At 35.2% G+C, this 27803-nt stretch overlaps 1 protein-coding gene across 3 annotated transcripts in view; it reads right to left on the bottom strand.

Annotated features, from left to right (window-relative positions):
- NR2C1 (nuclear receptor subfamily 2, group C, member 1) overlaps positions 1 to 27803 on the bottom strand; it is a 50597-nt gene that overhangs the window by 9245 nt on the left and 13549 nt on the right. For 2 of the 3 annotated variants that reach the window (XM_008588002.1, XM_008588003.1), the window contains exons 3-10: positions 26333 to 26563; positions 23282 to 23363; positions 21041 to 21220; positions 19876 to 20023; positions 19698 to 19788; positions 12890 to 13074; positions 11017 to 11182; positions 5443 to 5564 (exon numbers count right to left, since the gene is read on the bottom strand). In XM_008588002.1, the coding sequence (XP_008586224.1) occupies positions 5443 to 5564; positions 11017 to 11182; positions 12890 to 13074; positions 19698 to 19788; positions 19876 to 20023; positions 21041 to 21220; positions 23282 to 23363; positions 26333 to 26563 (1205 nt within the window). The remainder of the gene's footprint in view (positions 1 to 5442; positions 5565 to 11016; positions 11183 to 12889; positions 13075 to 19697; positions 19789 to 19875; positions 20024 to 21040; positions 21221 to 23281; positions 23364 to 26332; positions 26564 to 27803) is intronic. The other variant, XM_008588005.1, reaches the window with a different exon arrangement.

The raw sequence follows: 27803 nt of genomic DNA, 5'->3' as shown, positions 1-27803 counted from the left end.
TCCCTTATGCATTTCTGTATCTCAGTGAATAGCACAGTATACGACTTACAAAAGAATTCAAAAAGTGATTTCTGATCTCAGGGGTAAAGAAGAGGCATAAGTGAGAACTTAGAAAAGACAGAGTTAGAAAAGCTGTGGGCATGGGCTTTTACAATTAAGCAATCTTTAAACCAAACCTATGTATTTTATTGTAAATAAGATAATGAAATTATAATATTTCTTTCCTTTCTCCAAAGAGATTTACATTGGTAAGAACATCCTGATAGGACATATATACATCCTGAAAAATGGTACTTAAATTTTTTTCTTCTTAATAAACCTTTAAAATTAGGATAATCAATGTATTTAACAGAAATCATTCATTAAGAATCACAGCCTTCTTTATGACATTACATTTTATTAAAGAATTAAATATACTTGAAACAAAAACTAATATTGCCAACTTAAGAGCCACAGAAAATAATTTTTCACATAGGGAATTATTGAGATGAAATTTTAACTCCAAGCTGACCTGTTTTCTACTCAGTATCTGTGAAGGATTTGCCATAAGAAATTGGCTATTAGGGCTGGACGGTTAGCTCAGTTAGTTAGAGCTCAGTGTTGTAACACCAACACATCAAGAGTTTGGATCCCCATACCAGCCAGCCATCAAAACAACCCCCCAAACCAAACAACAACAAAAATTAACAAACAAAAAAGAAATTGGCTATTAAAATTATTTTGAGGGCCGAGCCCGTGGCGCACTCGGGAGAGTGTGGGCGCTGGGAGTGCAGCAGCGCTCCCGCTGCGGGTTCAGATCCTATATAGGGATGACCAGTGCGCTCACCCCGCTCACTGGCTGAGCGCGGTGCAGCTGGTCACAAAAAAAAAAAAAATTATTTTGAAAGTAAAGTTTAAATGCAATGAAAACCAGAATAGCAGCCCCCCAACTGCAGTTTCACTTTCCATGGTTTCAGTTACCTGTGCAATCCGAATATATTAAGATATTTTGAAAGAGAGAGACCACATTTGTAGAACTTGTATTACGGTATATTATCATAATTGCTCTATTTTATCATTGTTATTGTTAATCTCTTACTGTCCCTAATTTATAAATTAAACTTTATCATAGGAAAATATGTATAGAAAAAGAAATAGCACACATAGGGTTGAGTAATATGTGGTTTCAGGCATCCACTGGATGTCTTGGGACATATCATCCTTTGATAACCTCCATATAGAAAATGATTAAGATTTCAATCTCAGTTAAACAAAATCAAAGGAAATCAAAATAAAAGATAACAAGCTACTATTAGCATTTACCAAAAAAGTTGGGGTGGGCTGGCCAGTTAGCTCAATTGGTGAGAGTGTGGCTTTATAATACCAAAGTCAAGGGTTCGGTTCCCTGAGCCAGCCCCCACCAACCCTCCCGACCCCCCGCCAAGAAAGAAAAGTTGGAAAGAACTGAGAATTGAGGAGGGTGTAAGGAAATGAGCATTTGTTCTCATACGTTGCTGATGTGAAACTGGCTCAACACCTTTTCTGAGGACAATTTGGCAGTACCTATCAAAAGTTAAAATGTACACCTTCTGAGACCCAGCAATTCCACTTATAAAAGTCTATTTTATAAAATACTAACAGTTAGCAAAAATATATATACAATGCTACAATGCACATTGCAGCATCAGATATAACAACAAAGAAAACTGGCAACAATCCAAACATCTACTAAGGGATGAGTAAGTAAATTATAACAAATCCATAAAATGGAATACTAGGTAGCCACTAAGAAAACTAGAGCAAATTTACATGTGCTGACATAGAAAAAAGCCCATAATATAAGTGTAAAAAGCAAGACAAAGAATAGGATGTATAAATGTGTGTGTGTTATTTGTTTAATAAGCATGGCATGAAAAAAATCGGGTAGGACACCAACCTGTTAACAGTGGGTTTAGTTACCTCTGGAGAGAGAGAGTGAGGGTTTACTTTATAGTTATTTCAGTATTACTTTAAACGTGAAGAAAAAGTTAAAAGCAAACATGAAGAAAAAGTTTGAAGTAATTTGGTCTTTACCTGAACCTCTGATTCTGAAGAAAAGGAAAAATAACAAAAAAAATCAGAGCTGGCCTGTATTACACCTAGTAGTAAGGAAGTACCCTGACATTATTAGGGAGGCTCAGAGAAAAGGTTAAGGAGTAACAGTGTGGAGGATGAGAAACACCAAAATTATTACTAAGGAAAAAAAGATGAAAGTGGCAATTGAGGAAGAAACTGCCAGATTATCTTGTGTCCAAAGGAAAAGCGAAAGAGCTAATTGTAGAAATCAGTTGCAGAAAGACATCTATTGCACTTTTATCCAAAACAAAAAACAATAAACCCTTGTAGTACAGCTAGCTATGTTGTTCAAATATGTTTTTAAGAAGTTCATTAGATTAGGACAAAAAAAAGCAAGTCCCCTTTAAAGAGGAGGTTCCTAAGAGGACTATTATCTATTTTGTAGAAAGCAGCGGGTTAGATAAATTTACCTTCATTATCTCACCTAAATGGCACAGCTCAGAAATAAGTGTTTCTGCTCCTAATTTACAGATGTGGAAACTGAGCCTCATTTAAGTAACTTGATACAAAGACACAAAAGCCAGCAGATGAATAAAACCAGAATTTGAACCCAGATATTCAAAGCCTATGCTCTTTTATAAATCATTACACAATTTACCAAGTAAAATGCAAAAGTCGAATTTTTCAGTAGATACTTCCCATTGAAGGCTAATATTTTATGACAGTAAGCACATGTTTGCTACCAGTTTTTTCTTGTTAGGAAAACAAAACAAATGACTATGGTAGTCAAATTTTACTATTTTCAAAACTATTTCCTTTGAGAATCAAAAGGAGCTGGGTAGAGAATATAGCAAAGATACTTTCAGGTACCCAGAAAGCAATGTTAAGTGCTTAAAAAAAAAAAAAAGCATTAAGTTGACTAATAGTAAATACATCAACTTCTTTTTACAAATAGGTATTTTTCTCTAACTACTGTACTTTTAAAAATACTGTACATATTTTAATAACTCACTAAAATACATATGTAGGTCTCACAATTAGAGATTAGATCATTGTTTATATTATTTATTTTGATAAAGGAATAGGACATTTCTCATGTACACCATAAACCCAAGACATTCTTCTTTTCCTGGTAGCATCTGTTTGAAACGAAGGCATGGTCCTTGGGGAAAAATCATTAATATACAGCAATAAACCCACAAAGCTAAGGTTTCAAACCCACAAATTTACAGGAAACATTACATTGTCTCAATGGCATTTTAAAAGATTCAACTTTCAGGCTTAGCATTTAATGGAAGGGTGATAAAATAACTCAGTAAATAAAGTCTCCTGTGGCAAATGGTGGTGGCTTGGAACATTTGGTTACATTATAAGAATCTAGTTAGACAGGACTATTTCCACACTTCAGGCAAATCATGCCAAGTAACCCCCACTACTCCTCCAACTGAATCTTCTTTCTACCGTATAAAAAACTGAATTCCTCTAAGTACTGAAACTACAAATCTTAAACAGAAAATCATTATCCTTGTAAAATACAGGCCCTTATATAATACAAATGGTACTAACCATGCACCGTTTGAGTCTTTAAGCTACTGTTCCCTTCCATTAAAGTGAGTGATTAAAACAAACTTGACTGTTAGAATACGATTTAAGTTGCTTATCTGTTTCTCTCCATAAAATTGGCATTTTGTTACCAACTTTTGTATCTAAAGATAAAAATGCAACCAGTGCCAGTTTCTAGATGTAGAATAGCTTTTATTTCCACATAAAAGAATTTTTCCACTACTAGTACTTAATCCTCATCCATCTGATTAAGTCAACACACAAGATCTATAAGTTACCTAGACAGGGATAAAAATAAGAGTTTATGCAGCAGTTAATGGCCTTGATTGCTAGATCAATAGTTATTCTAATTACAAAGAATCCTGTGGCTGTTACATGGAAACATCTATCAATACAGATCACAAAGAAATGTGGCTACCAGTATAACAGGAAACCTCAGGCTTTATTTTTGGTTTCTTCAACATCTGGATTATTTCCAAAGACAATCACATTCAATTTAATAGAAGTACATAAGATCAACAGTGTTATGAATAATCCAAGGAGTTCAAATCACTCCCCCCAATTCCTTCCTTTCGTTATTTTACTGTAATAATAGCCTATTATGAAAAATATCAACAGGTTACTTTTCATGCATAAGTATGCCAGTTACAAGCTTAGCAAACTTCACTTAATGCTTTAAAATTAATAAACTACTAATATGTAAATTTACATTGTATTTTAATTTTTTTCTGAAAAAAACAGACATTCTGAAAGTTGAATGTTATTTTAGGGCTAACAATTGTTTTAAAATTGAACCATATTCTAACAGGCTTTTAGTCTATGTAATTGTACTATTTAAGTACATGATTTAATGCATGGTATATATAACACTGATTAATAAAACAAATTATAGTACTGAATTACTTTCATTCAACTCTTTATATGCCTATTACAGTCATGATTCAGATGTTTCTTAGTTATATTCAAAATATTCCCTAAAGATAAGGGATGGGCAGTTACTATTCCCATTTGGTTGGGAAAACAGAGACACAGGACACGAAAGCACATTGTTTACAAAATCATACCGGTAAGGAGGTTCCTGTGAGTAGAATAAAAACTTTCTGGCTACGGGCTTAACTTTTTCCATACTCTCCCCTTTTCATACCAGTTACTCTGAAGCAATCTAAACAAATTAGGCAAACTTTAGGTAAAGCTTTGGTTTCTTATAGTAAATCATTTTCCATTTCATCTGATTTTTAGAGAACAGAATACAGATGCACTCTTTAGTGGTGAGACCAAACCTCTAAATCATTGTAGTGGTGCTATGGAATTTTCCTTCTCTCTTTTTTGAAACACATGATTGGAAAACAATAATCTATTTTTAAACATAATCAATGTAAGCAAATTTCAGCTCCTCAGTAACACACCTGGGATGATCGTAGAAACAGTGGAGGTGGGAAACAACAACCTAGGGCATTCCTGTGGCCTCTCTATCTTTAAGCCAATCAAAGACAGCCTATTACAAATGCTAGCCATTATCCATCAACTCCACTTATTATATTCCATTCAAATTGTTAACTTAAAATATGGATGCTCTTCCACATAAAATTAATATAAAGACTAGTTAGTTGCCATACTTTGTTGTATGCAGGTACTTCAATAAGTTTGTGGAAAAAGAGAATTAAAGATAATATGAATCTCTCCATGAATTTTTAGAAGACCCTCATATAAATGACACAACTTAAAGTTATAATATTATACCATTTTTTCTCCTTTGATGCAAATCCTACTAAAATGAAAATTCTTGCTCAATGTACATTTGTACTACAAAATCACATTTATATTCAAGGACTTCAAAACACTCACCCTAGAGCCTGGAAAGAAGGAATCGAAAGTGCCCAGTGCATTGATAAGAACAGCAGTCTGGAGGCAGACTCCCCAATGTAGTGCACATTCAGGTACTCAGGCATAGGAGAAGGCATGGTGAGCTAGTATGAACAGGGATTTAGGTAAATTATCTTATGACTGAAAGTTCTAAATGATCATTTCTTTGATAAAGTTGAATGTAAACATAACACATCAAATATGAGTCTAATATATTCACAAAAAAGGCTAATCTCGAAATAATCCAAGTCACTGGATTTTATAGCTAACAAGAGGGCTTAGAATAAATGAGTAGACCACGGTTTCTACAAAACAATATTCAGACAAGCAGAATCTCACTTAATAACTATCAACCATGAAATTATCTGGTTGTATTTTTAAGTTACTTCCTACTTGGTCTGACAATGTGTTTTTTCCTTCTCTCTTTCCCTCTCTCCATTAATCATGATATACAACAAATTCAGTTTAAGAAACAATCCTGTATGGTAAATGTTCCTTCCTTTTCTTTTAGGCTGCCGGGTTAACAAATTCAAATGCTTACAGGGCCTGGAGAGTAATGAGTGAAGCAGACCTGCTGGTGCCAACTGGGGAGAGCGTACTCCCAGACAAAGGGCATGGCTGTGACTCGAATTCAGCACAAGAAAACATATAGGAATTTGGGATCAGCACTACCAGCTCTTCCACTTTTTCAAAGAGCATGTTCTGTGATAAATCTCCCTATTTAAAAAAACTGGTACTGAATAAAAAAGTATTTAAAAAAATAGTCTACAGGTAAAACAAAATACATCTGTGAACATATGACTCAAAAGCTGTCAGTTTCTATTGCTGATCTTAGGTAGATATTTTAAATGTTTGACCATTGTTGAAAGTAAATATCCCACATGAAAACACTTCTGAAAGCATTTTAAAAAATCCTGTTAAAAGAGAACTTTTACTGCTATACATGAAATGCAATTTCACCCATAAGAAACATTTTTCTCTAGTCTGAAATTATTGAAATGATAACAGTATCAATTATAGTGAGGATATAGGGAAACAAGTATTAACACACTACTGAGGGTGGGTAAACTGGAGGGCAATTTGGCTGTTACCTAATAATATTTTTAAAATAAGTCCAGCTTAATACCACTTCTAAACCTCTATTCCAGAAAAATACTTGCACGCATGCACCAAAAAAGCACACTTATAAGGATGTCCACTGTAGCTCTACTTTTAATGGTGAAATTAAATTCTGGCAACAACCTAAATTTCCATCACTAGGGAAAAGAAGTACCCATGCTATAGAATACGTTATAGGTATTAAAATTAATAAGATAAATTGAGTTGTAATGGCACAAAAAAACCTCACAGACATCTAAATGGAAAAAGTTGCAAAACAGTATACAGATGATGAAATTTATGTTAAAGAGTATGTATGTATGCATATATATATATATAACATTAAAAGGACAGAGGGAAACACTATACAATTAACAGTGGCCACCTCTGGGGTGGGGGTGGATGTGCCCATATGCACTTTTCAATATATAGCTTTCAGTAGATTCTCAAAAGTGTCTATGATGCCAAACAGATCAAAAGGTTTTTATCAAAATGATATAAAAGTTCTTTAGAAATGTTAAGATAAAAAATGTCTGCCTGTGTTCAATATTAGCCACAAATGGTTTACCTGTTTATAAATGGTGCCAAGTAATAAAACAACAGGGCAGTTAACAATTGAAATCCCATGCATGAGAAGAAAATTTTTTAAATGTTTAAGAATGTTTGAGAAATGTTTACTGGAGCAGTAATTAAAATACAATTATTTAAGACAATTCTTAAGAGAATTGTAGGCAAGAAAATATTAAATATCTTAAATGTAAATATCAGGATGCAACTATTTCTACACATGAGTATATTAAAAAAAAATTGGGAACCATCATACCTTCTCAGAATTGTCAAGGCAAGTAGGAAAAAAAGCCTGAAAAATTAGGGGAATTACCAAAATTTACTAGTTTTAGGGGGAAGGGATAAGTAAGATGCAAAACAACAATAAAGGATACCCTTTGCTAAATAGTTTAAAATTGGGATTGGTCAGTTGGCTCAGTTGTTTAGAGTGCAGCCTTATAAAACCAAGGTCATGGGTTTGGATCCCTATACTGGCCAGCTGCCAAAAAAAAAAAAGTTTAAAATTACCTTTAACCAAATAACATACTTACAATAGGTAAAAACAGGATATAAAGGGCTTTGATTTACAACGATGGTAACTCTGAAAACCTACATTAATCATAAAATCAAAGTAATTTGCAATGTATAGTGAAGGAACTCACTATTTAAAATGCTACCATGTATCACTTTATAAAGAGAGGAAATGTTTTGTAATTTCTCTGTTTTACATACTTAGTACACCTCTAGTATTATGAATCAGAAAGCTAATGCTGGCTAAAAAACCAATCCATTCAAAAAGTCTTTTAGGCTGAAAAGACAAAGATTTCTTCCTCTATATAGAGAAGGTGAGTTTCTACATCTTTTTAACATCTTTATAGATATTAAAGCTTCCTTAAAATGCCTGTGGATCTTTAGGTTTATAAAATGAATTATAGATATTTTTCAAATTTAAAAAACTTAATATATTAAGCTCATTTTTTAAAGTGTTGGCAGAACTAAACTAGACAAACATATTTTAGAACTTCTTACTTGCCTTTGCAATTACCTTTCTAGTACAGTTTCTGTATAGAATTCTGATAATAGCGTGCAAGGTATAGCTTTTAGAATATCATTTGACTTGAGCTGGGAGATCTTAATTCTATTTCCAACTTTTCATTAATTACTTGTATGACCCTTGGATTACACATTCACTCAGTAACCAATTACTGAGAGTTCACTGTGAGCAGCTAAGTGCTGTTGTCTCTGTTGGGGAATAAAATGTGAACTGAATGAGCTACAGAAAAGGCTAAGAAAGGAACTGGCATGTGTGAGAAATGACAGGCAGTTGGATCAGAATGTGGAGGGCCCTAAAAGTCATCTTATGGACACTAGACCTAATCCCAAATGGGCAACGGGAAGCTATTAAAGACTTTGAAGTAGCAGAGTGATACAATTGCATTGAGTTTAAACAAATATCATGCTGGTACCAGTGAACAGTAATAGATGGGGAATATAGACTGGAAGCAAAGATATTACTACAACAGTTCACATAAGAAATTTCAAAAGCCCTGAAATATGATGATGGAATGAAGATGACGGGAAGAAATTCAAGGACTAGAACAATTAAGATTCAGTTATAGAACAGAGGGGAGTGAGGCATAGGAAGAATGATGACAACTCCCAAGTTGCAAACATGAGTGTCTAGAAGGACTGTGATTCTAATATTGAGATAATAAATGTGAGAGAAAAACAATTTTGGAAATCATTTGATTTTTGTCTCAACTACTTATTTCTAAAGTGGGAATACTATATCTACCTTAATTATTCAATTAGGAAAGTATAAGAATCAGGTAAGACAAGGTACAGAAATTGTACCAAAATTATGAAGTTTAATAAAAATGTTAAATACCAGTACTGTTCTAGATTCTTCAGAATGAAACTTCAAGTTTCAGTATTAGACTACTTCTATTTCCTTATTACCAAAATTACTATGAATAAGACACTGAAAATCTATAAATCTCTTTCTTCATCTACAAAATGAAAATAAAAATTTTAACTTCCTTGATAGAATGTGGTGAGGCTTATATGAAAGAAAGTAGGTGAAAATCTGATGGATTTTATTGCATAAAAATGCAATAAAGGAACAAAAATGCTATTTAAGCTCAGTAATTATGAGAAGACTGAGTTATTTGATTACAGATATGAGATCTTAAAAATCATGACCCGAAAACTTTGATGAGAGAACTAACCATGAAATTACCAGGCTCTAGTAACTAAGCAGGGAAATCACTGCAAAGCAAAATTCTTGGCTTCACAAGGCTATAAACAAGAATCAGAGAAAGATGGAGCCTTCCTTTTTGGGAGAGTAAGAAACATTATAGCGCTGACTCTGAGGATACCCAGAATAGAAGAAGTCAAAGATGGAATGGAAAAAAGTCAATTCCAGAAAGAAAAAAAACTTCTATCTAATTCATTTGTCCAAATACTTACTTCAAGGGATCAAAAATTTTAAGGACCAACATCAACAATAACAAAGGTGAACTACTTCTACTCTGTAAAGAAGTACTCTATCCTTTTTCCTTGCAATGGTCTTCTTCCTACATCTTTCCCATTTTATCCTTCCTCTCACTGAAATCCAAAGGCAGAAAATAAAACTAAGAAAACAAAAGAATGTCTTTTATTTAGCATAAGGAAGAACACTGGGAAATCAGTTTTGCCTTGCTCTACCCTTGTCCATCATTCCTACTATGATTTTTAAGAATTACATTATTCCCATTACTTTTTCTTATAGCATTCATAAAAAGTTTTCCTGTACAGTGCAGATAAAACATTTCTATTTTTTTCCATGTAAGTTATCTTAGTAAAATTTTACATGAAAACTGGTTTCACTGATATATTGACTATATCAAATTATAATTATTTAAGTAACTCTGAGTTTTCTCTGTAGCTATTTCTACCAAGTCAAATTTTAAAAATACAAATATTACCATATACAGTTTTGCCAATGTTACATTCATTTTGTGTTCATTGTTTCTATCAGTGATACACATATCTATATATTTTTCAGAAACCCACAAACATTTATAATCTATAGTAAAATTATAAGCAATCACCCACAGGTATTCCAGAACTGCTATGCACTGCTAATGGAAATCTATGTATGTTCAATCATTTTGCACATATCTTGCTAACAGTATTCACAGCTGGCAGAAGAAAGACATAGAGTGGTTAAAATTGAGGGGTCAAAACAGTAAGGTCTTAATGAAGGGCCTCGACAATGAGTATATATCTATAGCACTGGTCTAAACATTATTTGAATAACAAGTCAAATACCAGAAAGTGATTTTCTAGTTTTTACATGTATTGTTTCTAGTATTTTGCACATATTGTTTCCATCATAAATGAATGTATTTAGTGAAACAAAATAAATTACAAATATACCTTCTCCAAAATGGTTAAAAGTATAAAAAGTTAAAAACCGAAAGTTAAAATGTATTAAATAATTTATACATTCTTACAATAATGCTGAAAGCTAGTTAATTAGGGAGATACATAACAAATGGAGTCCTTTGTAGTTACTATGGTAAAACCAAAATGTCTGAGTCTTAGATATTTACACTAAAGAAGTAGTAGTTAGGCATTGAACAAAAGCAGTGCTCCAACACATCACCAATATCAATACTTAAAGTTAAAAAAAAATGTTTAAATAGTTCTAAAAGCTAACTTTTATATATCTAAACTCATTACTTTTATTATAACTAACTTACAGATGCATTACTGAGCCATTATCTTATACAGCCAGGTGTGTTCTAGCTGCTGTTGTGAAATTCTGTCACAAATATCTGATTTTAAAAGGGATAATTGATTTTTGAAAGGTAAATAAAAATCAAATAACAACACAACATAAAAATTTTTAAAAATGTATTGAGATACCCTGAAAGCTACATGTGAATCACTCAGAAGTGGCCCCTCTTTTTCGATGTAATTTATGCTCGAATCTCCAGCAATTAGGTGTACGCCTCCTTCCATGCCCTCTATGGAGCTCTGACAGGCTGTGCTCTCTCCAGGATTCAATGCTTTTGCAAGAGTGTCGAATGCCCTATTAAGGAGACATTAGAAGCTGTGAGCCTAGCTAATCTCCACAATAAAATGGAAATTCTATTTAAAAAAATTAGAATTAAGACTTAATCCTAAAATACTGTTTTGAAAACAGAACTTTGATGAATCACTGAGCACTCTATTTCAGTGACATCTATGACTCTCTCCAAAAGCAACAAATTAAACTTCATATGTATAATATGAAATACTACATTACCATATTAATGTATTATCAGGGAATTAAAGTCTCTTTTTAAAATCTTGTATAATTAAGGGGGAGAAAAATTCTTTTTTTTTTTTTTTCTTTTTTTTTTCTTTTTTTCGTGTCCGGCAACGGATTGCAACCCTCAGTGTCCCGCCCATACCGGACCGGGACCGGCAACGGGATCGCAACCCTCGGTGCTGCGCCCGCCCCTTGCTCAGCCAGTGAGCAGGAACCGGTCTGTATGTGGGATCCGAACCCTCGGCGGGAGTGCCGCCGCGCTCCCAAGCGGTGCACTGTAGCAGTGCACCACCGGGCCGGCCCGGGGAGAAAAATTCTTAAACTCAGGTATAAAAATATGCTTTGAAAAATTATACATTTGTACTACAAGATATTAGCCCATTTATATTTTACATACAGAAGTTATTTAGAAGGAACTAAAGTAAGAATTTCTGTTGACTTTACTGCAATGTATACAACACAAAGTTAGGTCTTAATTTTATTTAAAATAAACTTGTAGTTACATAGCTAAATCTAAACTGTAAGAATTTGAGATTAAGAGTGATAAATAATTAACGGTTAGCAAATAATTATTCAAAATAGCTCCCCATATTTTTCTAGAGTTCCTTAAAATCTCATTTCAACAAAGTACTTATCATGACTCATAAATGCAGTTTATTCAATATTTTCAATGATTTGGTTTCTATATCCTAAATATTAACACAGATTGAGTATCCCTTATCCTGAAACACCTGGGATAAGAAGTGTTTCAGATTTTTTCAGATTTCGGAATATTTGCAGAATACATACCAGCTGATCATCCCTAACCTGAAAATCCAAAACATGAAATGTTCCAATGAGCATTTTCTTTGAGTGTCGGGTACATGCTCAAAAAGTTTCAGATTTTAGAGCATTTTGGATTTCTAATTTTCAGATTAGGGATGCTCAACTTTTATTGACAGAATGAAGAACAGAATTCTAATACTGTTTTCCGCAAGTATAACTTAAAACTGTAGTTGATTCAACTAAGTCTTTTACATATATTTTCATTACTAGAAATTTGGCGGGGGATAGTGATCAACATGACTGCCTAGTAAGACAAATGTTTCAGTCTATATACACAGAAGATAAAATGTGACAACTAAAATATTTGAAATGTTAGACCCAAATTACCATCTTTAGAGAGAAAAAAAAATCCTAAATTTTAAGACCACACTTCTTGTTCCTGTTATTCAGAATGTAACCTGTTGGACATTTTATACTAAATGTAGTTTTTCAGTTAAAACTTACTATGCCTTAAATTTTCTAAGTCTAATAGAAATACTTGTTTTCTGAAACTTCTGTAAATAGTATTTAACATAAAAGCATTTTAAGAAATTCAAGAGTACTTCAAAAAGTTCATGGAAAGATTTGTATTATCTTTTAATTCTAATTTTCCATGAACTTCTTGAAGTATCCTCGTACCAAGACACTTAATTAAGAACTCAAGATCAAAATAGACTTTACCTTGAAACATCACCATTGGTCTGCATTTCTTGGTGAAATTCACACAGAGAGGTATCACCATTGCTTAAGCTTTCAATCACAGACATTTCATTACTGTTTTGAGAAAGATCTTTAGTTTTTCCAAGATTTGCTAATGATGTAACCACACTGGCCAATGTACTTAAATCTCCCTGACATGATTCAGCCTTTATTAAAAAAAGAAAAGGGAAGAGGATATTAAAATTCTGCAAATTGGTATCAGTATATTTTAAAATCTGAAATATCTAATTCTAGATTATGAATAGCCAAAAGTACTCTAAGAGGATAAATGAAACCTAGAAAGTTAAGTCAAAGTGTTCCGAGCTTGTAGAAACTTCTTGAGGAAAACACAAGTTTGAAAACATCAGGTACATTTCTTAAGAAATGTTTACATAAGTTACTTTAAATAAAAAACTGTACTTACTAATTATCCGTGTTAACAGTTGCTTCCTCCATAAAAAGATACTAAATTAGACGATCTTTCAAGTTGACTTTAGCATTAAAATTCTGATATTATGATAATTTCTAAAACATATTATATAAACTAAAAACTTGTCTAGAATGTAAAGAATACGAGTGAAAAGAGTATAAAAAAGGCAAATGCATTATTGAACAGACTTCCTAGGATGTCAACTTTTACTAGGCACTGTGTTAAACACAAAAATGAAATCAATGAGTTGCCCATTTTTTTCTTCACTTTTTTTCATGTTTTTGGGCCGCTGGCTGGTGCAGAGATCGAACCCTGGACGTTGGTGTTATAAGCACCACATTCTAACTGAGCTAACTGGCCAGATCCCATCTTCACTTTTTTTTCTTACTGGAGTTGAAAAACCTCTTTATACATTTGTACTACAAGATATTAGCCCAGAATGCGGATAGAAATACGGACTGTCTTTGTCTTCATTTTCTATGCTTGTCAATAATGTATATATTTTTTATCCATTAGCTGTAATTCTTTTATAAAAAGAATTTTTCCCTTAACTTTGATTGCTCAGAAATATAATTTGTACAGGAAAGGCAGAAAAGTACTTAATTTTTCTTCCATTTAGTAATCAATTTTCAGAGCAATGAGTTGATATGCTAGCAATCCCCAATGGTGACAGATGAGCTTTTCTGAGTATCATTTTAAATTCATGGATTTTTATATATTTGATGTATTTCAATTCATTTTTATATTCTTTTAATGCTTAAATTATCCTATCCTAACCTCATGAGAGGCCCTTCATGTTGCCTTCTATGGCCTACTGCTGTGATCACTCAATGGTATTTTTTTCAATTTATACTTTCCTTTATGGTTTTCTTAGTGTTCTTAACCCTAAAATAATATATATGTTCCATTTTTTATACCAATTATTTAGCTTATGTGAAATTGATTTTGGTGAATAAGAGTAAAACAGTTTTTGTGTTTTCCCCAAATTAATCACTAGTACCAGAATCATTTACTGAACACCCTACTAGTTGCCAAATTCTTACATAATTACTACTTATATACTTATATTTTATTTAATCCTTATAACAACTTTGTGAAATAGGGATCATCATCCCTTTATCACCAACCAGAAGAATGACCCATCGCACACAGCCATGAAATAGTGGAGGCAGGGAGCTGGCTGGTTAGCTCACTTGGGAGAGCTTGGTGCTGATAACACCAAGGTCAAAGGTTCAAATCCCCATACTGGCCAGCCACCCCCCAAAAAGAAAAGAAAATAAATAGTGGAGGCAGGACAGGAAGTCAGACCTGTCTGACTGAAAAGCACATGTTCTTTACCCCTGCTTCAAACAGCATTCTTAAATATGAGTAAAAATAATTACAATTTTTAAGTGTTTTAATTTTCAACTAAAATTTAGAAGCTCATATATTATCTTCCATTAGGCAACATCTCTGACTAGATTTTTAAGTTTTTTGCCACTGAAGACTCTCAGGCAACACAGAAAAATATCCTGTGACTTGATGGTTTTAGGGACATTTGTCAGAGAAACTTTAACACACAAGGTTGTTATATCTTAATACAAAGACATACAAAAAACAAAGCACAGTGTCTGGGAAAATAGTGGTTTCTCAGCAAAACTTATTTCCCTTCTTTTCCTAAAGAAGTTAATATGTCAGTGAAATTGCAATTACCATTCTAACCTTGAATCATGTAGACAAGGCTAAGTGAAGTCTTGTAATTCCAAAATATATGAGGCCAAATTGCCTCACTTACTAACTAAATGTTGTAGTAGATTGAATTATGTCCCCCCAAAACTTCCTGAAGCTTGAACTGTGTTCCCTAAGTTTTATGTATTAGAAACTTAGCCACCACTATGATTGTTAAGAGGGTGGAAAATTCTGTTTTGGTAACTGAAAGGTGGAGCCTTGAAGAGGTGATTGGATTGTAAGACCATGATGTAGTGAATGATTAAAAATGGTGGTCAAGGGTGTGGTTCTGAGGGCTTTAAAAGAAGAGGAGAGTCTGTCTCTCTCTCTCTCTGTTCTCTCTGCTTCCATTCTATCTTGCAATGTGAGACCCCTGGTTGCTGTTGCCACCACCAGATAGACTTTGGACTTCCCAGCCTCAGAAACTGTAGCAATAAATGTTTTTCTTTATAAATCACCCAGTTTCGGGTATTTTGTTATAAGCAACACAAATAGACTAATACAGAAAACTGGTACCAGGAGTGGGGTAACACTTATAGAAGTTCCTTATAACAAATACTTGAAAATGTGGAATCAGCTTTGGAACTGGGTGTTAGGCAAAGGTTGGAGGAGTTTGGAGGACTCAGAAGAAGACAAAAAGACGAGTGAAAGCTTGGAATGTCTTAAGAGACTGGTTACGAGGTTGCAAGCAGAATGCGGATAGAAATACGGACTGTAAAGACCATTCTAAGGAGATCTCAGACAGAAATGAGGAACTTATTGGGAATTGGACAAAAGACAACTGTTGCTACACCATAGCAAGGAACTTGGCTGCACTGTGTCCATGCCCTTGGACTTTGTGGAAGGTGAGACTTAAGCATTGTGAACCAGAGTTCTTGGTGGAAGAAATTTCTAAGCAACAGAGCACTCAGGAAGCTGCATGGCTACTTGCAACAGCCTATGCTGAGTTATGGCGGCAAAGACGTGACATAAAGCCAGAATTTAAAAGGGAAGAAGAACATAAAAATTTGGAAAATTTGCAGCCTGGCCATGTGGCAGAAAAGCAGAGAACATGCAATGGTGCAGCCCAGTGACCAATAACTAAGAAATTAGTACAAAGGAAAGGGATTATCAAAAGGAGGAGAAAAAGGCCCTGAAGGCATTGTAGAAGCCTCTGGAGCCAACCCCTCCATTTCAGGCCCAAAGGCCTAGGGAGAAGGAATGGTCTTGGGGAACAGGCCTGAGGCACCCTCCACAGACTTACTGCTCAGGAAGCTGCTTCCAGCACCAGCACCCCAGTTGCGAAGGCTGCTCCAGCCATGGCTAAATTGGTCCCAGGTGTGGCTGGACCAGCAGCTTTGGAAAATACAAGCCAGAAGTTTTGATGGTGTCCACATGGTGTTAGATCTATAGGCTCGCAGAATGCCAGAGCTGGTAAGGCTTGGGAGCCTCCACCCAGATTTCAAATGATGTATGGAAAAGCCTGGCGGCCCAGGAAGAGATCTGTCACAGGGGTGGAGTCACTGCAGACAACCTTCACTAGGGGAATGCCCAGCAGAAATGTGGGGTCGGAGCTGCAGCAGAAAAACCCCATCAGCACCATGTCTAGTGGAGCCATGAGAGCAGGACTGCCATGGAGACCCCAGACCTGTGGAGCTACCAGTGTGCAATGCTAGCCTGTGAGAGCTAAAGCATCACCTGAGACCAAGAAAGCCATAGGAGTGGAGCTGCTAGAGGACTTAGGGACCCAACCCCCACACCAGTATTCAGAGGACATTGAACATGGAGTCAAGTTACAGGATTCACTAGCTTTGAGATTTAATGCCTGCCCTGCTGGGTTTTGGACTTGTTTGGGACATGTTTCTCCTTTCTTTTGGTCTATTTCTCCCTTTTGGAATGGGAATATGTACCATGTTTGTCTCACCACTGTATCTTGGAAGTAGATAACTTGTATTGATTTCACAGATGGAACTTTGAACTTTGGACCTTTGAGTTGAAACAAGTTAAGACGTTGGGGATGAAACAAACGTATTTGCATATGAAAAGGACATGAGTTTGGGGGAGCCAAGGGTGGAGTGTAGTGGATTGAATTACGTCCCCCCAAAACTCCCTGAAGCTTGAAATGTGTTCCCTAAGTTTTACATATTAGAAACTTAGCTCCCACTGTGATTGTTAAGAGGATGGAAAATTCTCTTTTGTTTTTTTTTTTAAAAAAGATGACCGGTAAGGGGATCTTAACTCTTGACTTGGTGTTGTCAGCACCACGCTCAGCCAGTGAGCGAACCGGCCATCCCTATGTGGGATCCGAACCCGGGGCCTTGGTGTTATCAGCACCGCACTCTCCCGAGTGAGCCACGGGCCGGCCCGGAAAATTCTCTTTTGGTAACTGAAAGGTGGAGCCTTGAAGAGGTAATTAGATTGTAGGACCATGATGTAGTGATTAAAAATGGTGGTCAAGGGTGTGGTTTTGAGGGCTTTAAAAGAAGAGGAGAGTCTGTCTCTCTCTCTCTGTTCTCTCTGCTTCCATCATCTTGCAATGTGAGACCCCTGGGTCGCTGTTGCCACCACCAGATAGACTTTGGACTTCCCAGCCTCAGAAATTGTAAGCAATAAATGTCGTTTTTCTTTATAAATCACCCAGTTTCGGGTATTTTGTTATAAGCAACACAAATGGACTAATACACATGGCTAAAGCCCAACTTGTAAGGTAGACACTCCTATTATTCTTATTTTATAGATGAGGAAAATAAGACACTAAGAGGTCAAATAACTTTCCCAAAGCTACGCAGCTAGTAAGTGGCATATATAATTTGATTTCAGACCCCAAGTATTTAGAGTGCCTTTCTGGGATTCAGAAAGCAGTACCCCAAAGTATGGCACTTTGACATGTTGAGCACTCTGAACTCAAGTAGACTGGAATGCTTCAGAAGCAGCCTCAGACGCAAGTTCTCTCTGACCTTCTCCTGCCCTCCTGCCTCTTGCTCCTCTTTCTCCCCTGAAGTGAGTCATAGAAACCAGAATTTCTTTTCCCGAAGGCAGGAAACTAGGACCTCTCTCCCCTAAAGCAAGCCATAAAACCTAGAAATATTACTCTAATCTTCTCCCACTTTTCTGTGTAGGAGCTAGCCATAAAGAAATTCTCTGACCTACCATGTCTGAGAGTAGGTCATAATACTCTCATTCCAGAGGTGTCCTGCCCTATACCTGGGAGGAAGGAATGCTACACAGAGAGGTCAAGAAGAATATGAACAAACAGGCCTTACTGGGTTTCCCCCTCAGTGTACCATTAATCATACCCTTTTTGTCCAATCACAGTTCTGTAGAGCTGTCCATTCTTCTTCAAAGCTAAACATAAAAAGTTTTCCCTAGGTCTTTAGGTCTTAATTTCTTCTTTTTTTCCCCTTTTTTGTCTTTTTGTACTGACCGGTAACGGGATCGCAACCCTCGGTGTTGCGCCCGCACGAACGGGTCTCCACATGGGATCTGAACCCTCGGCGGGAGCGCCGCCGCGCTCCCAAGCGGCGCACTCTCCAGTGCGCCACCAGGCCGGCCCTAGGTCTTAATTTCTGAAGGCTCCCATGTCATGTAAAATTTTGATTGAATAAATTTGCTGTGATTTTCTCTTATTAATCCATCTTTTGTTATAGGAGTTTTGGCTGTGATCCTTATGATAGGTGAGAAAACGTAGTATACCTTTTCCACCCTTACAACATCAAGCAACAGTCACTCACAGTGTTATGACATTTTTTGATCAATGACAAAACACAAATACAAGGGGTCTTCGAAAAATTCATGGAAGATTCATATTATCATTTAATTCCATTTTTCCATGAACTTTTTGAAGTACTCTCATATGAGAGTGGTCAGAGGAATAGGGTATTGCCTATAAACTAGGTGTGTAGTGGCTATACCACCTAGGTTTGCTTAAGTATACGCTATGACCTTCACACAATGACAAACTGGACTGACGAAGCATTCCTCAGAATGTATCCCTGTAGTTAAGTGACACATGACTGTATCTAAGAAGTCTGGCAATACATAGGACAAATACACAGGCTCCCTAACATCTGTTTTAAGATATGAGTTTTCAGGAGAAATTACTGCTTCTTGTTCTAAGGGGTTTCTGAAAAGTACAGAAACTCTACATGCTCAATCTGAATAAACAAACCTTTTTTTCTCTAGACCCCTTGCCTAATAAAGAGCTAAGAAAACCCAGGTGACTTGGGTATATAGTATGAGAGCTCTTGTAATCCTATTCCTACTTTTGAGTCAAGTGAATGTTCTGACTGAAGTGTGCTAAGAATTTCTCCTTACATGAAATATTCTAAGTATTATGGCACTAACAAATCTGTAGGGAAACCTAAAACGAATATAAGGAATTTTGCATTTATTATAAATTTCTTTTTCTCAGGATTTTTGTTTCAAGAGGAAAAAAAAGAAACCTGGAAGAAGTTGAGATGTTTGTTGCCTTAATGTCAAAGCTATAAGCTCAGCTGGTTATAGCACAGCCTTGTAACACCAAGGTCAAGGGTTTGGATCCCCATACTGGCCAGCCACACCACCGCCAAGAAAAAAAATTGTTGAAGCTATAATTGTCCTAGTGGAATAATAAACATTTCTACCAAATAGTTGATAACTTATGTCAAAAAGAAAAGCAACTTGCACTAAACACACCTTATCTAGTGTCATCAGCACAGGTGACTCAGTTTTTATTCCAGACTGATGAATATTCACAAACATTCCTGAATCTAATAGTCCTGTTGACCTGTAACAATTAAGTACAAATTTTTAGCCTTAGTGTCACTGGGAAGAAAAACAAATGACAAGCTACTTAATGTCTGTTTTACTATACCTTGCAGTTTCACTATCTGTTACAAAGGTTGGAGTTGCAGCTAATGGGCTTCGGAGGTCTTTTCGGATGTAGATTTTTTCTGTTGAAGCGGCACAGTTGGAAGATTTTTCTCGTGATACTTCTATGGGTTTTCTCTCACACTGAACAGCTACAAAAATGTGTTAAACTATTATATCACAATACAGAATTTATAGGCAATTATACATGTAAGCTCTGGGTCAGCAATTCTGCTAATGGGAGACACAGCTACCATACTGGACTTCAAAGATAACCATCAATCTTTAGAAATTATGTGTAAATTCAACAAAGTTGATTCAGTTTAGTTATTCTCTTTTCTCTCCTTGCTCCTCCACTCTCGTGGTAGAAATGTAAAGGAACTCTTATTTTTTAAAAGCTCACTTTCAGGAAGGAAGAACTGAAGTTAGGAGTCCCTTACCTGTCTATATGAGAGTTTTAAAAAATGAAATAAAATTTAATCAATTGAAAATAATACTAATAGAGAAACACAAGAAGTTCTAAGATTTTTGTTTTTAAGTTAAAGTCAGGGAGATTGAGAAGTAGTTTAACTGCTTGGTCTTCATTTATAAAATATAGGTAATATTGTAATAGTTACAGAAATTTTACTTTATAATACTTAGGAGACAATTTTATGTAGTTGTTAAATATACATTTACTGAAAAACAATAAACTGCAAAGAAAAGCCAAGTTCTGCCATTTATTAGTTGGGTGACTTTGGGCAAGTTTCTCAACTTCTCTGTTTCCTCAAGTGTAAAATGGATAACAAATAGTACCTACTGCAGATAACTGCTATAAGAATAAGTTAATAAATATGCTAAGCACAGTGTTTGGCACAGTGAGAACTCAATCGATATTAACTATTGTCATTATCTTTTTATAGTTTAATCAAAAGGTAGAGTGGTATCTAGTTAGTTATGCTTTTTTGTTTTGCTAATTTCAAACTACAAATACATGCTTGTTACTTGGGTATTCAATAAATACTTGTTGAATAAATAAAAAATACATATGTATATATTCTTATATTTTTAGTAGGAAAACTGTAAGTTTAAAAGCACATATATTTGACATATTTTAATGTGTTAATTTGAACATGTTTCTAGTTTGCCAGAATCCTTAATGTGTTTTCTCTTTTAAAGCTAATACATACAGTCTTGTTTCATTCCAAACGCAATACATCTCTGTAACCTGCAGTATTGACAGCGGTTTCGATGGTGTTTATTAATGATACAGTCTTTTGATCCTCGACATGAATATACTAAATTTTTTCGAATGCTTCTTTTAAAAAATCCTTTGCAACCTTCACAAGTTACTGCTCCATAATGACGACCTAGAGATAAAATATTTAAGAAAATACAAGTCACATATTTTAGAACAGAATTGAAATAAGCCCATTTCTTCCCTTTAAAAAATACATGAGATGAAATTGAGATTTTTGAGTTTCTAACATGAGTTATTACAGAATTAGCACTGGCCAGTTGCCAAAAAAAAGAGAGAGAGAATGGAACAACCATATTCTCTGATAAATAAATAAAATACTATGAAGTTTTTAATTTTATAAGGTAACCTGAACAATGGTATAGAAAATTTGGGAAAGAGGACAAAATTACCCCTAACACATTGCTTAATATAAAAACTACTTTTACTTTTGACATCACTTACAAATTATATTTTTGTTATATATTGTATAGTAGATATTTTAATCTGAAAACTACACTCCAAGAAAAGGATAAAATGTCATCTAGTATTTGAAACAGAATAATCCCTTTACATAGTAAGTTCCACTTTTGAAATTTCTGAAGAAATCTGTAACATTTTGATCAACCTATTATTTCACAAACCATTTCTTCACACATCTATTAACTAATTAAACATACTCTGGGAGCGTTTTTTCATGTACCTGTTGGCCATTTGTATGTCTTCCTTTGAAAAATGTCTATTCATCCCCTTTGCCCATTTTTAATTGGATTATTTGGTTTTTTTACTGTACAGCTGAGTTCTCTGTATATTCTGGATATTAAACCCTTGTCAGATGTATAGTTGTACAGATGTATAGCAAATATTTTCTCCCATTCCATGGGTTATCTTTCCCCAATTAGACAAGCCATTATTAAAAAGACCATGAATAACAAATGCTGGCAAGGATGCAGGGAAGGGGTACTCTCATGTTGTTGGTGGGACTGTAAACTAGTACAGCCATTATGGAAAACAGTATGCAGATTCCTCAAACAACTACAGACAGAACTATCATACAATCCAGCAATCCCACTACTGGGTATATATCCAAAGGAATGGGTAGCATCATGTCGAAGGGATACCTGCACTCCCATGTTCATCTATTTACAATAGCCAAAATACGGAACGAACCTAAGTGTCCTTTGACAGACGACTGGAATACTACGCAGCCATAAAAAACAATAAAATTCTGCTATTTGCAGCAACATGGATGATCTTGGAGAAAATTATGTTAAGTGAAACAAGCCAGACAAGGAAAGAGAAATACATGTTTTCACTTATAATTGGGTGCTAAGAAAGAAAGATAGAGAGTGAAAGAGAGAAAGAAAAGACCACAAAAATTTGTTGAACTTTCAGAAGGAGAGAACAAACCTAAGGTTACTAGAAATGGGGGGGAGGGAGGGACAGGTCGGGTAAAGAGCATAAAGAAAAATCATGATTTGTAATAATGAATGTGCTAAAAAAAAAAAAAAAACACACACACTCTGGAAAAAATTCTAATGGAGGTTTTTGCAACAAAGCTCTGCAAAAGATTAATGGAAACAAACTGGGCCCTTCAACTATATTCCATTGGCACTTATGAATATATATGAGTGGATGTAAGTGCATATTTCTGGTGTGAGGTAACAATGGCTAGAACTAAAATGACTTAACCTGGAGTACTAGTAATATGTTTTGAGAATATCCTGCTCAATTATGCAGAGCATTAAATAAAGGTTAACAAGAGCCTTTTCTACCTCAATAACTCAAATTATACTATATTCCTGGAACAGGGCTCAAGAGGTAGGTTAAAAACTTAATCCAATATATTAAGGATTACAACTCATTTTTAAATGTTTCCTTTGGCAAAACGTCTAGTTTTCACATTCAAACATTTTTCTACAGGTTTACTTTCAAAAATTGAAACTTATTATTCATTAAAATATGCATTTTATATTATTACAAATCAAATTAAACTGTACTGATGTAAAAAAAAGAAAAATAAAGATGAATAAAAAGCTCTGGGGGAAAATAGTTAAATCATATAGGCTACAAAAATGAACCATAAAAATGACAAATTCCTTTACTTTTCTTTTTACTTTTAGTAGAAGAAACACGGTAGTATGGTAGTTATTTTAACAACACAACACATATAGGAGGTTATCTTAAATGTTACCTGATGCTCTGTCTCCACATACCACACAAAGATCAAAAATCTTATTTGGTCCCGCGTCTGGGGAAGAATTATCTGTTAAGAGCTTAAAAAAAATTGTTGTTACTCAATAACACTCTGATTCTGTCAAAAAACGAAAGAACAGTCTGTCTTGCTTTTTTGCTTTCTTTTTCATAAGATATTCTTAAACTCTGAACTCTATTATTATTCCTATCAATTAAAAGTCGTAATTTTCTTTACATATAGGTGAACATTTCAATGTTACAACAAGACAGTAAGAATATCTTTCAATCTGTTTCATAACAATTCCATTAAAGTAACCAAACTGTTCAACATACAAATAAATGAGTATTTTTTAATGCATCTCACCCATTATACACTAAATATTATTCACATGGAACACATCAAATTATTGCAGCAGCTATCAGTCCTATCATGACATTTATCTTTGAGAAGCTCAGAACCTTTCCACATGAAATAACATGACAAATAAAAGCTTATAACAGCACAAAAGATAACTCTGAACTTTTTAAATAGAAAAGGGGTTATTAAAGATGTAAATTTGGGGCTGGCCAGATAGCTCATGGTTAGAACGGTCTGGGTTTGATCCCTGTATAGGGCATCAAAACAAAGTAAAAATAATTTTAAAAAGATACAAATTTTGGTGACGCAGTAAATTATACTTATGCAAATATGATTTCTATACAAAGGCAGACTTTTCATTAATGAGTTAAGATTTGGATTAGGTGTAGGCTGACAGCATGGACTCTGGAGCCTGATAAAGCGTAGCACATCAGTGACCAGAAGTGAGACTAGGGGGGGTGGCCTTGGACAAATTACTAAGCCTCCTAAATTATATAAAGAGCTCATCACTAGACACAGCTAATGGGATGCTAGTGAAGGAATAATAGTTTCTTCTTTTAGGTTTATCTTTCAACCTCAACCTTTTCCTCATTTTCTTTCTTTCAATCTTTTGAAATGTTAACAAATCATTAATTCAATTCAAAAAACGTGATACTGCGCTTAGCAAACACCTTCCCCCATGCTTAAAAATAAGAAAATAATCCTCTGCCTTTACTCTTTTTTTCACTTAGGAGTGTGAATGCCTTCAGGACTAATTCTGGTTTTAAGAACTTTAAATGGTTCTTAAAAATGACTGTTCCTTACTACATAATATATGGCATCATTTCTTCTTACATCACCACAAAAATCAGTCTGTAATAAGTACTTGAAAAAAAACAAACTAAACTTCTGGTATTACATGTCTTTTGAAAGCACCTATGGCAAGTATTATTCTTTTCCTAGTAGCATACCTACTGCAAATGGTGCTAATCTTTTATCGGATATTGTTCCTAAGGGTAGAAGAGATTCTGAGAAGTTAAGGAACTTGTCCATATCCCAACTTAGGTTATTAGACCAGAAATTAAATCTTCTTGGCCCAGGGGAATTCCAACCTATACCTGTTTGTCTTTCATTGCCCTTTGTGATGACCCATAAAGTAAGCAAAGTACCAATATTATCCTCATTTTAGGAATTTTGTAAAAAAAAAAAAAAAAATGTAGTAACTTTAGAGTGGAGGAACTTGACAAACACTACTTCAGCCAGGTGATCAAGGTCAACTTCACCAGTCATAAATCACATTGATAGAAAGTACCTTTGATGTGATGAAATGGCACTTAACCTCTGTAATCTTCCTCCCTAAAACCCATAACTCCTGTCTAATCATAAGAAAAACATCAAAGTCCAGTAATGGGGCATCTTATAATATGCCTAATCAGTACTCTTCAAAACTGTCAAGGTCATCAAAAACAGGAAAACCTGATAAACTGTCATAGCCAAGAAGAACCTAAGGACACATGACAACTAAATGTAATATGGTATCCTTGGAATAAAGAAAGGACATTAGGTAAACACTAAAGGAAGCCTAAACCTATGGACTTACTGTTCTAAAAAAAAAAGCTAGTCTATTAATTAAAAAGTAAAAAAATTAAAGTATTCATAATGTTATACTTTTTGTGACTTTTGTTCATTAAAAAAAACTTCTTACAAATCCTTAACTATGGCCCTATTCATTTTCTACCTTAGTTTCTAAAAATAATACAAATAAGGTCACTGGAAGAATAGCATCTGTCGGGACATAAAGGCAAGATTTCATGTTTTATGAATTAGGAGTTTTTCAATCCTAAAAGGAATTTTCTTTCATCAGTTTTTCATCACAAAACATGGAACTCAATTTTTATTAAGCAGACACCCCTCTAAAAATTCTCTAAAGGCAAACTTAAGGGTGCACTGTATTTGTAGTCAAACATAGCAACCAGCAGTAAAAATATGTACATAATCACAGACATGCAGTGTATAAAAGTCTTAACTGGCTCTTTGAAGAATGTATAGTTTTGTATTCCAGTAAAAATTAAAACGACGTAATGTTAATCTATATGACTGAGTTCCAGTGTAAAGCACACCACTGGTAGACTGCTTGCTACATCAACGAAGATGTAGATAACAACAGGGAAGGCATAATGCTGAAGCCAGAAACTATAGTACCGACTTCTTGATTTGGCAGTTTCCTGTACAAGGCATAGGCAGCAAGGTTCTGGAAACTGCAGCTACAGAAGCTGTTTCTGATTTGACAATTTCCTAACTGTGCAGAAGTAGGAGGTCTCTCAGAAGGCAGTTTTGCAGCATGCTCCAATAGTTATTCCTGGAAACCTGACCTGGAACTGTTTCTTCAACAATTGTTTCTTCCCAACAATTCCATGAGTTCTCTATATCATTTATTAAATCCCTTCCTGGCCAAACTAGCCAGAGTAGATCTTACTGTATGCAACTAAGAACCCCCTAATATATATGGGTGTGAGGATTCTGAGGAAAAGTACAGTGGCCCATAGGAGAGGACAGTCACCATAGATATTCCGCACTGCCCATAATTTTACTCAAGAATTTCTTTTTCTACTGAATATGCATATATGTAAAGTCCTTAATGGCAGGACTCATGATATGCTTTTAATTTTTTTTTCAAGTCTCAGATGAAAAGACACTTCAATAGTTAATTACCTGGAGGTGTTGTGCAGACAGATCAGGAGTTGTAAAAAATAACTGGTTGACACCTGACACATCTGGAGTTGTTAGGAAAACTTTTCCTGGAGTGGAATCCTGCCTGGCCAGAATGACTTTGCTTGGAGTAGAGCCATCATGATTTGTCAGAATGAACTGCTTGCCTTGTGTGTTATGATCAAGTGCTGTCACAATCTGGATTTTCTGCCCAGTTTGCTGCTCTGTAACAATCTAACACAATCATGTCGAATAAATAATCAATTCAACTCAACTTTTTTTCAACTCAATTTTCTTATATCTTCAAAGCTAGAAAAGCACACCATTACATATATATTCAATATAACACACACACCTTTTAAACTAGCAATTCTACTTCCACAAAATTCCATCCTACAGAAATAAACAAATTTGCAAATAAATAAAGGTACAATAATAGGAACATTTTGACCTCACTATTTTTTTTTTTCCTTTTTGTCTCTTTTTGTGTCCGGCAACGGATCGCAACCCTCAGTGTTGCGCCCGTACTGGACCGGGACCGGCAACGGGATCACAACCCTCGGTGCTGCGCCCGCCCCTCGCTCAGCCAGTGAGCGGGAACCGGTCTGTATGTGGGATCCGAACCCTCGGCGGGAGCGCCGCCGCGCTTCCCAAGTGGCGCACTGTAGCAGTGCGCCACCGGGCCGGCCCTTGACCTCACTATTTTGATTCCTTCATTCTCCTTCCCTCCCACCTTCCATTTACACAAAAATATATTGGGTGCATTCTACTTGCTGTTCTGGGTCCTGGGATACAGCAGTGAACAAAATGAAATCTTTGCCCTCATGAAGCTTTTATTTTAGCAGGGAAAGACATAATAAATAAGCAAAAAATAACATTGTCAGGTGGTACTAAGTGCTATGAAGAGAAAGCAAGGTAAGGTGAGAGACACTGATAAAATGAGGGCAATGAGGAAAGCTCTCTCTAAGAAGATGACACTTGCACAGACCTAAATAAAAAAAACAGACAAATGTTAGGACTACCTAGCGGAAGAGCATCTCAGGTAGAAGAAACAGAACATACAACACAGCCCTGGGGCAGAAGGGAGTGTCTGACTGACACTCCTGAGGCACAAGGCACAGCAAGAGAGCCTGTGAGTGAAACAGAGGAGGAGACAGGAATTACAGTGGAAGATGGGATCTGAGTGACCGCTGGGGCCAGATTGTATAGGGCTTCCCAGGCTATATGAAAGTCTAGATTTCCTACTGGGTGAAATGGAGAGCCACTGGAGGGTCCGAAGCAGAGAAGTGGCAGGATCTTACCTTTTAAAAAAGAATCAATTTTGACTTGGTGTGAAGAACAGATCACAAATGTTTAAGAATAGAATTAAGAGAGATCAGAAAAGATGCTACTGAAGATACTGTCAGTATCTGGTTATTATATATGAGCAGATTTCTGGGTGGGAACAGGGTAGTAGCCATGCTGAGGTAAAAAA

Source organism: Galeopterus variegatus, unplaced genomic scaffold (genome assembly GCF_000696425.1).
Source record: "Galeopterus variegatus unplaced genomic scaffold, G_variegatus-3.0.2 Scaffold4619, whole genome shotgun sequence".
Taxonomy (NCBI): Eukaryota; Metazoa; Chordata; class Mammalia; order Dermoptera; family Cynocephalidae; genus Galeopterus; species Galeopterus variegatus.
The sequence above is the reverse complement of the archived record's forward strand: the minus strand, read 5'-3'. Positions and strand labels throughout refer to the sequence as shown.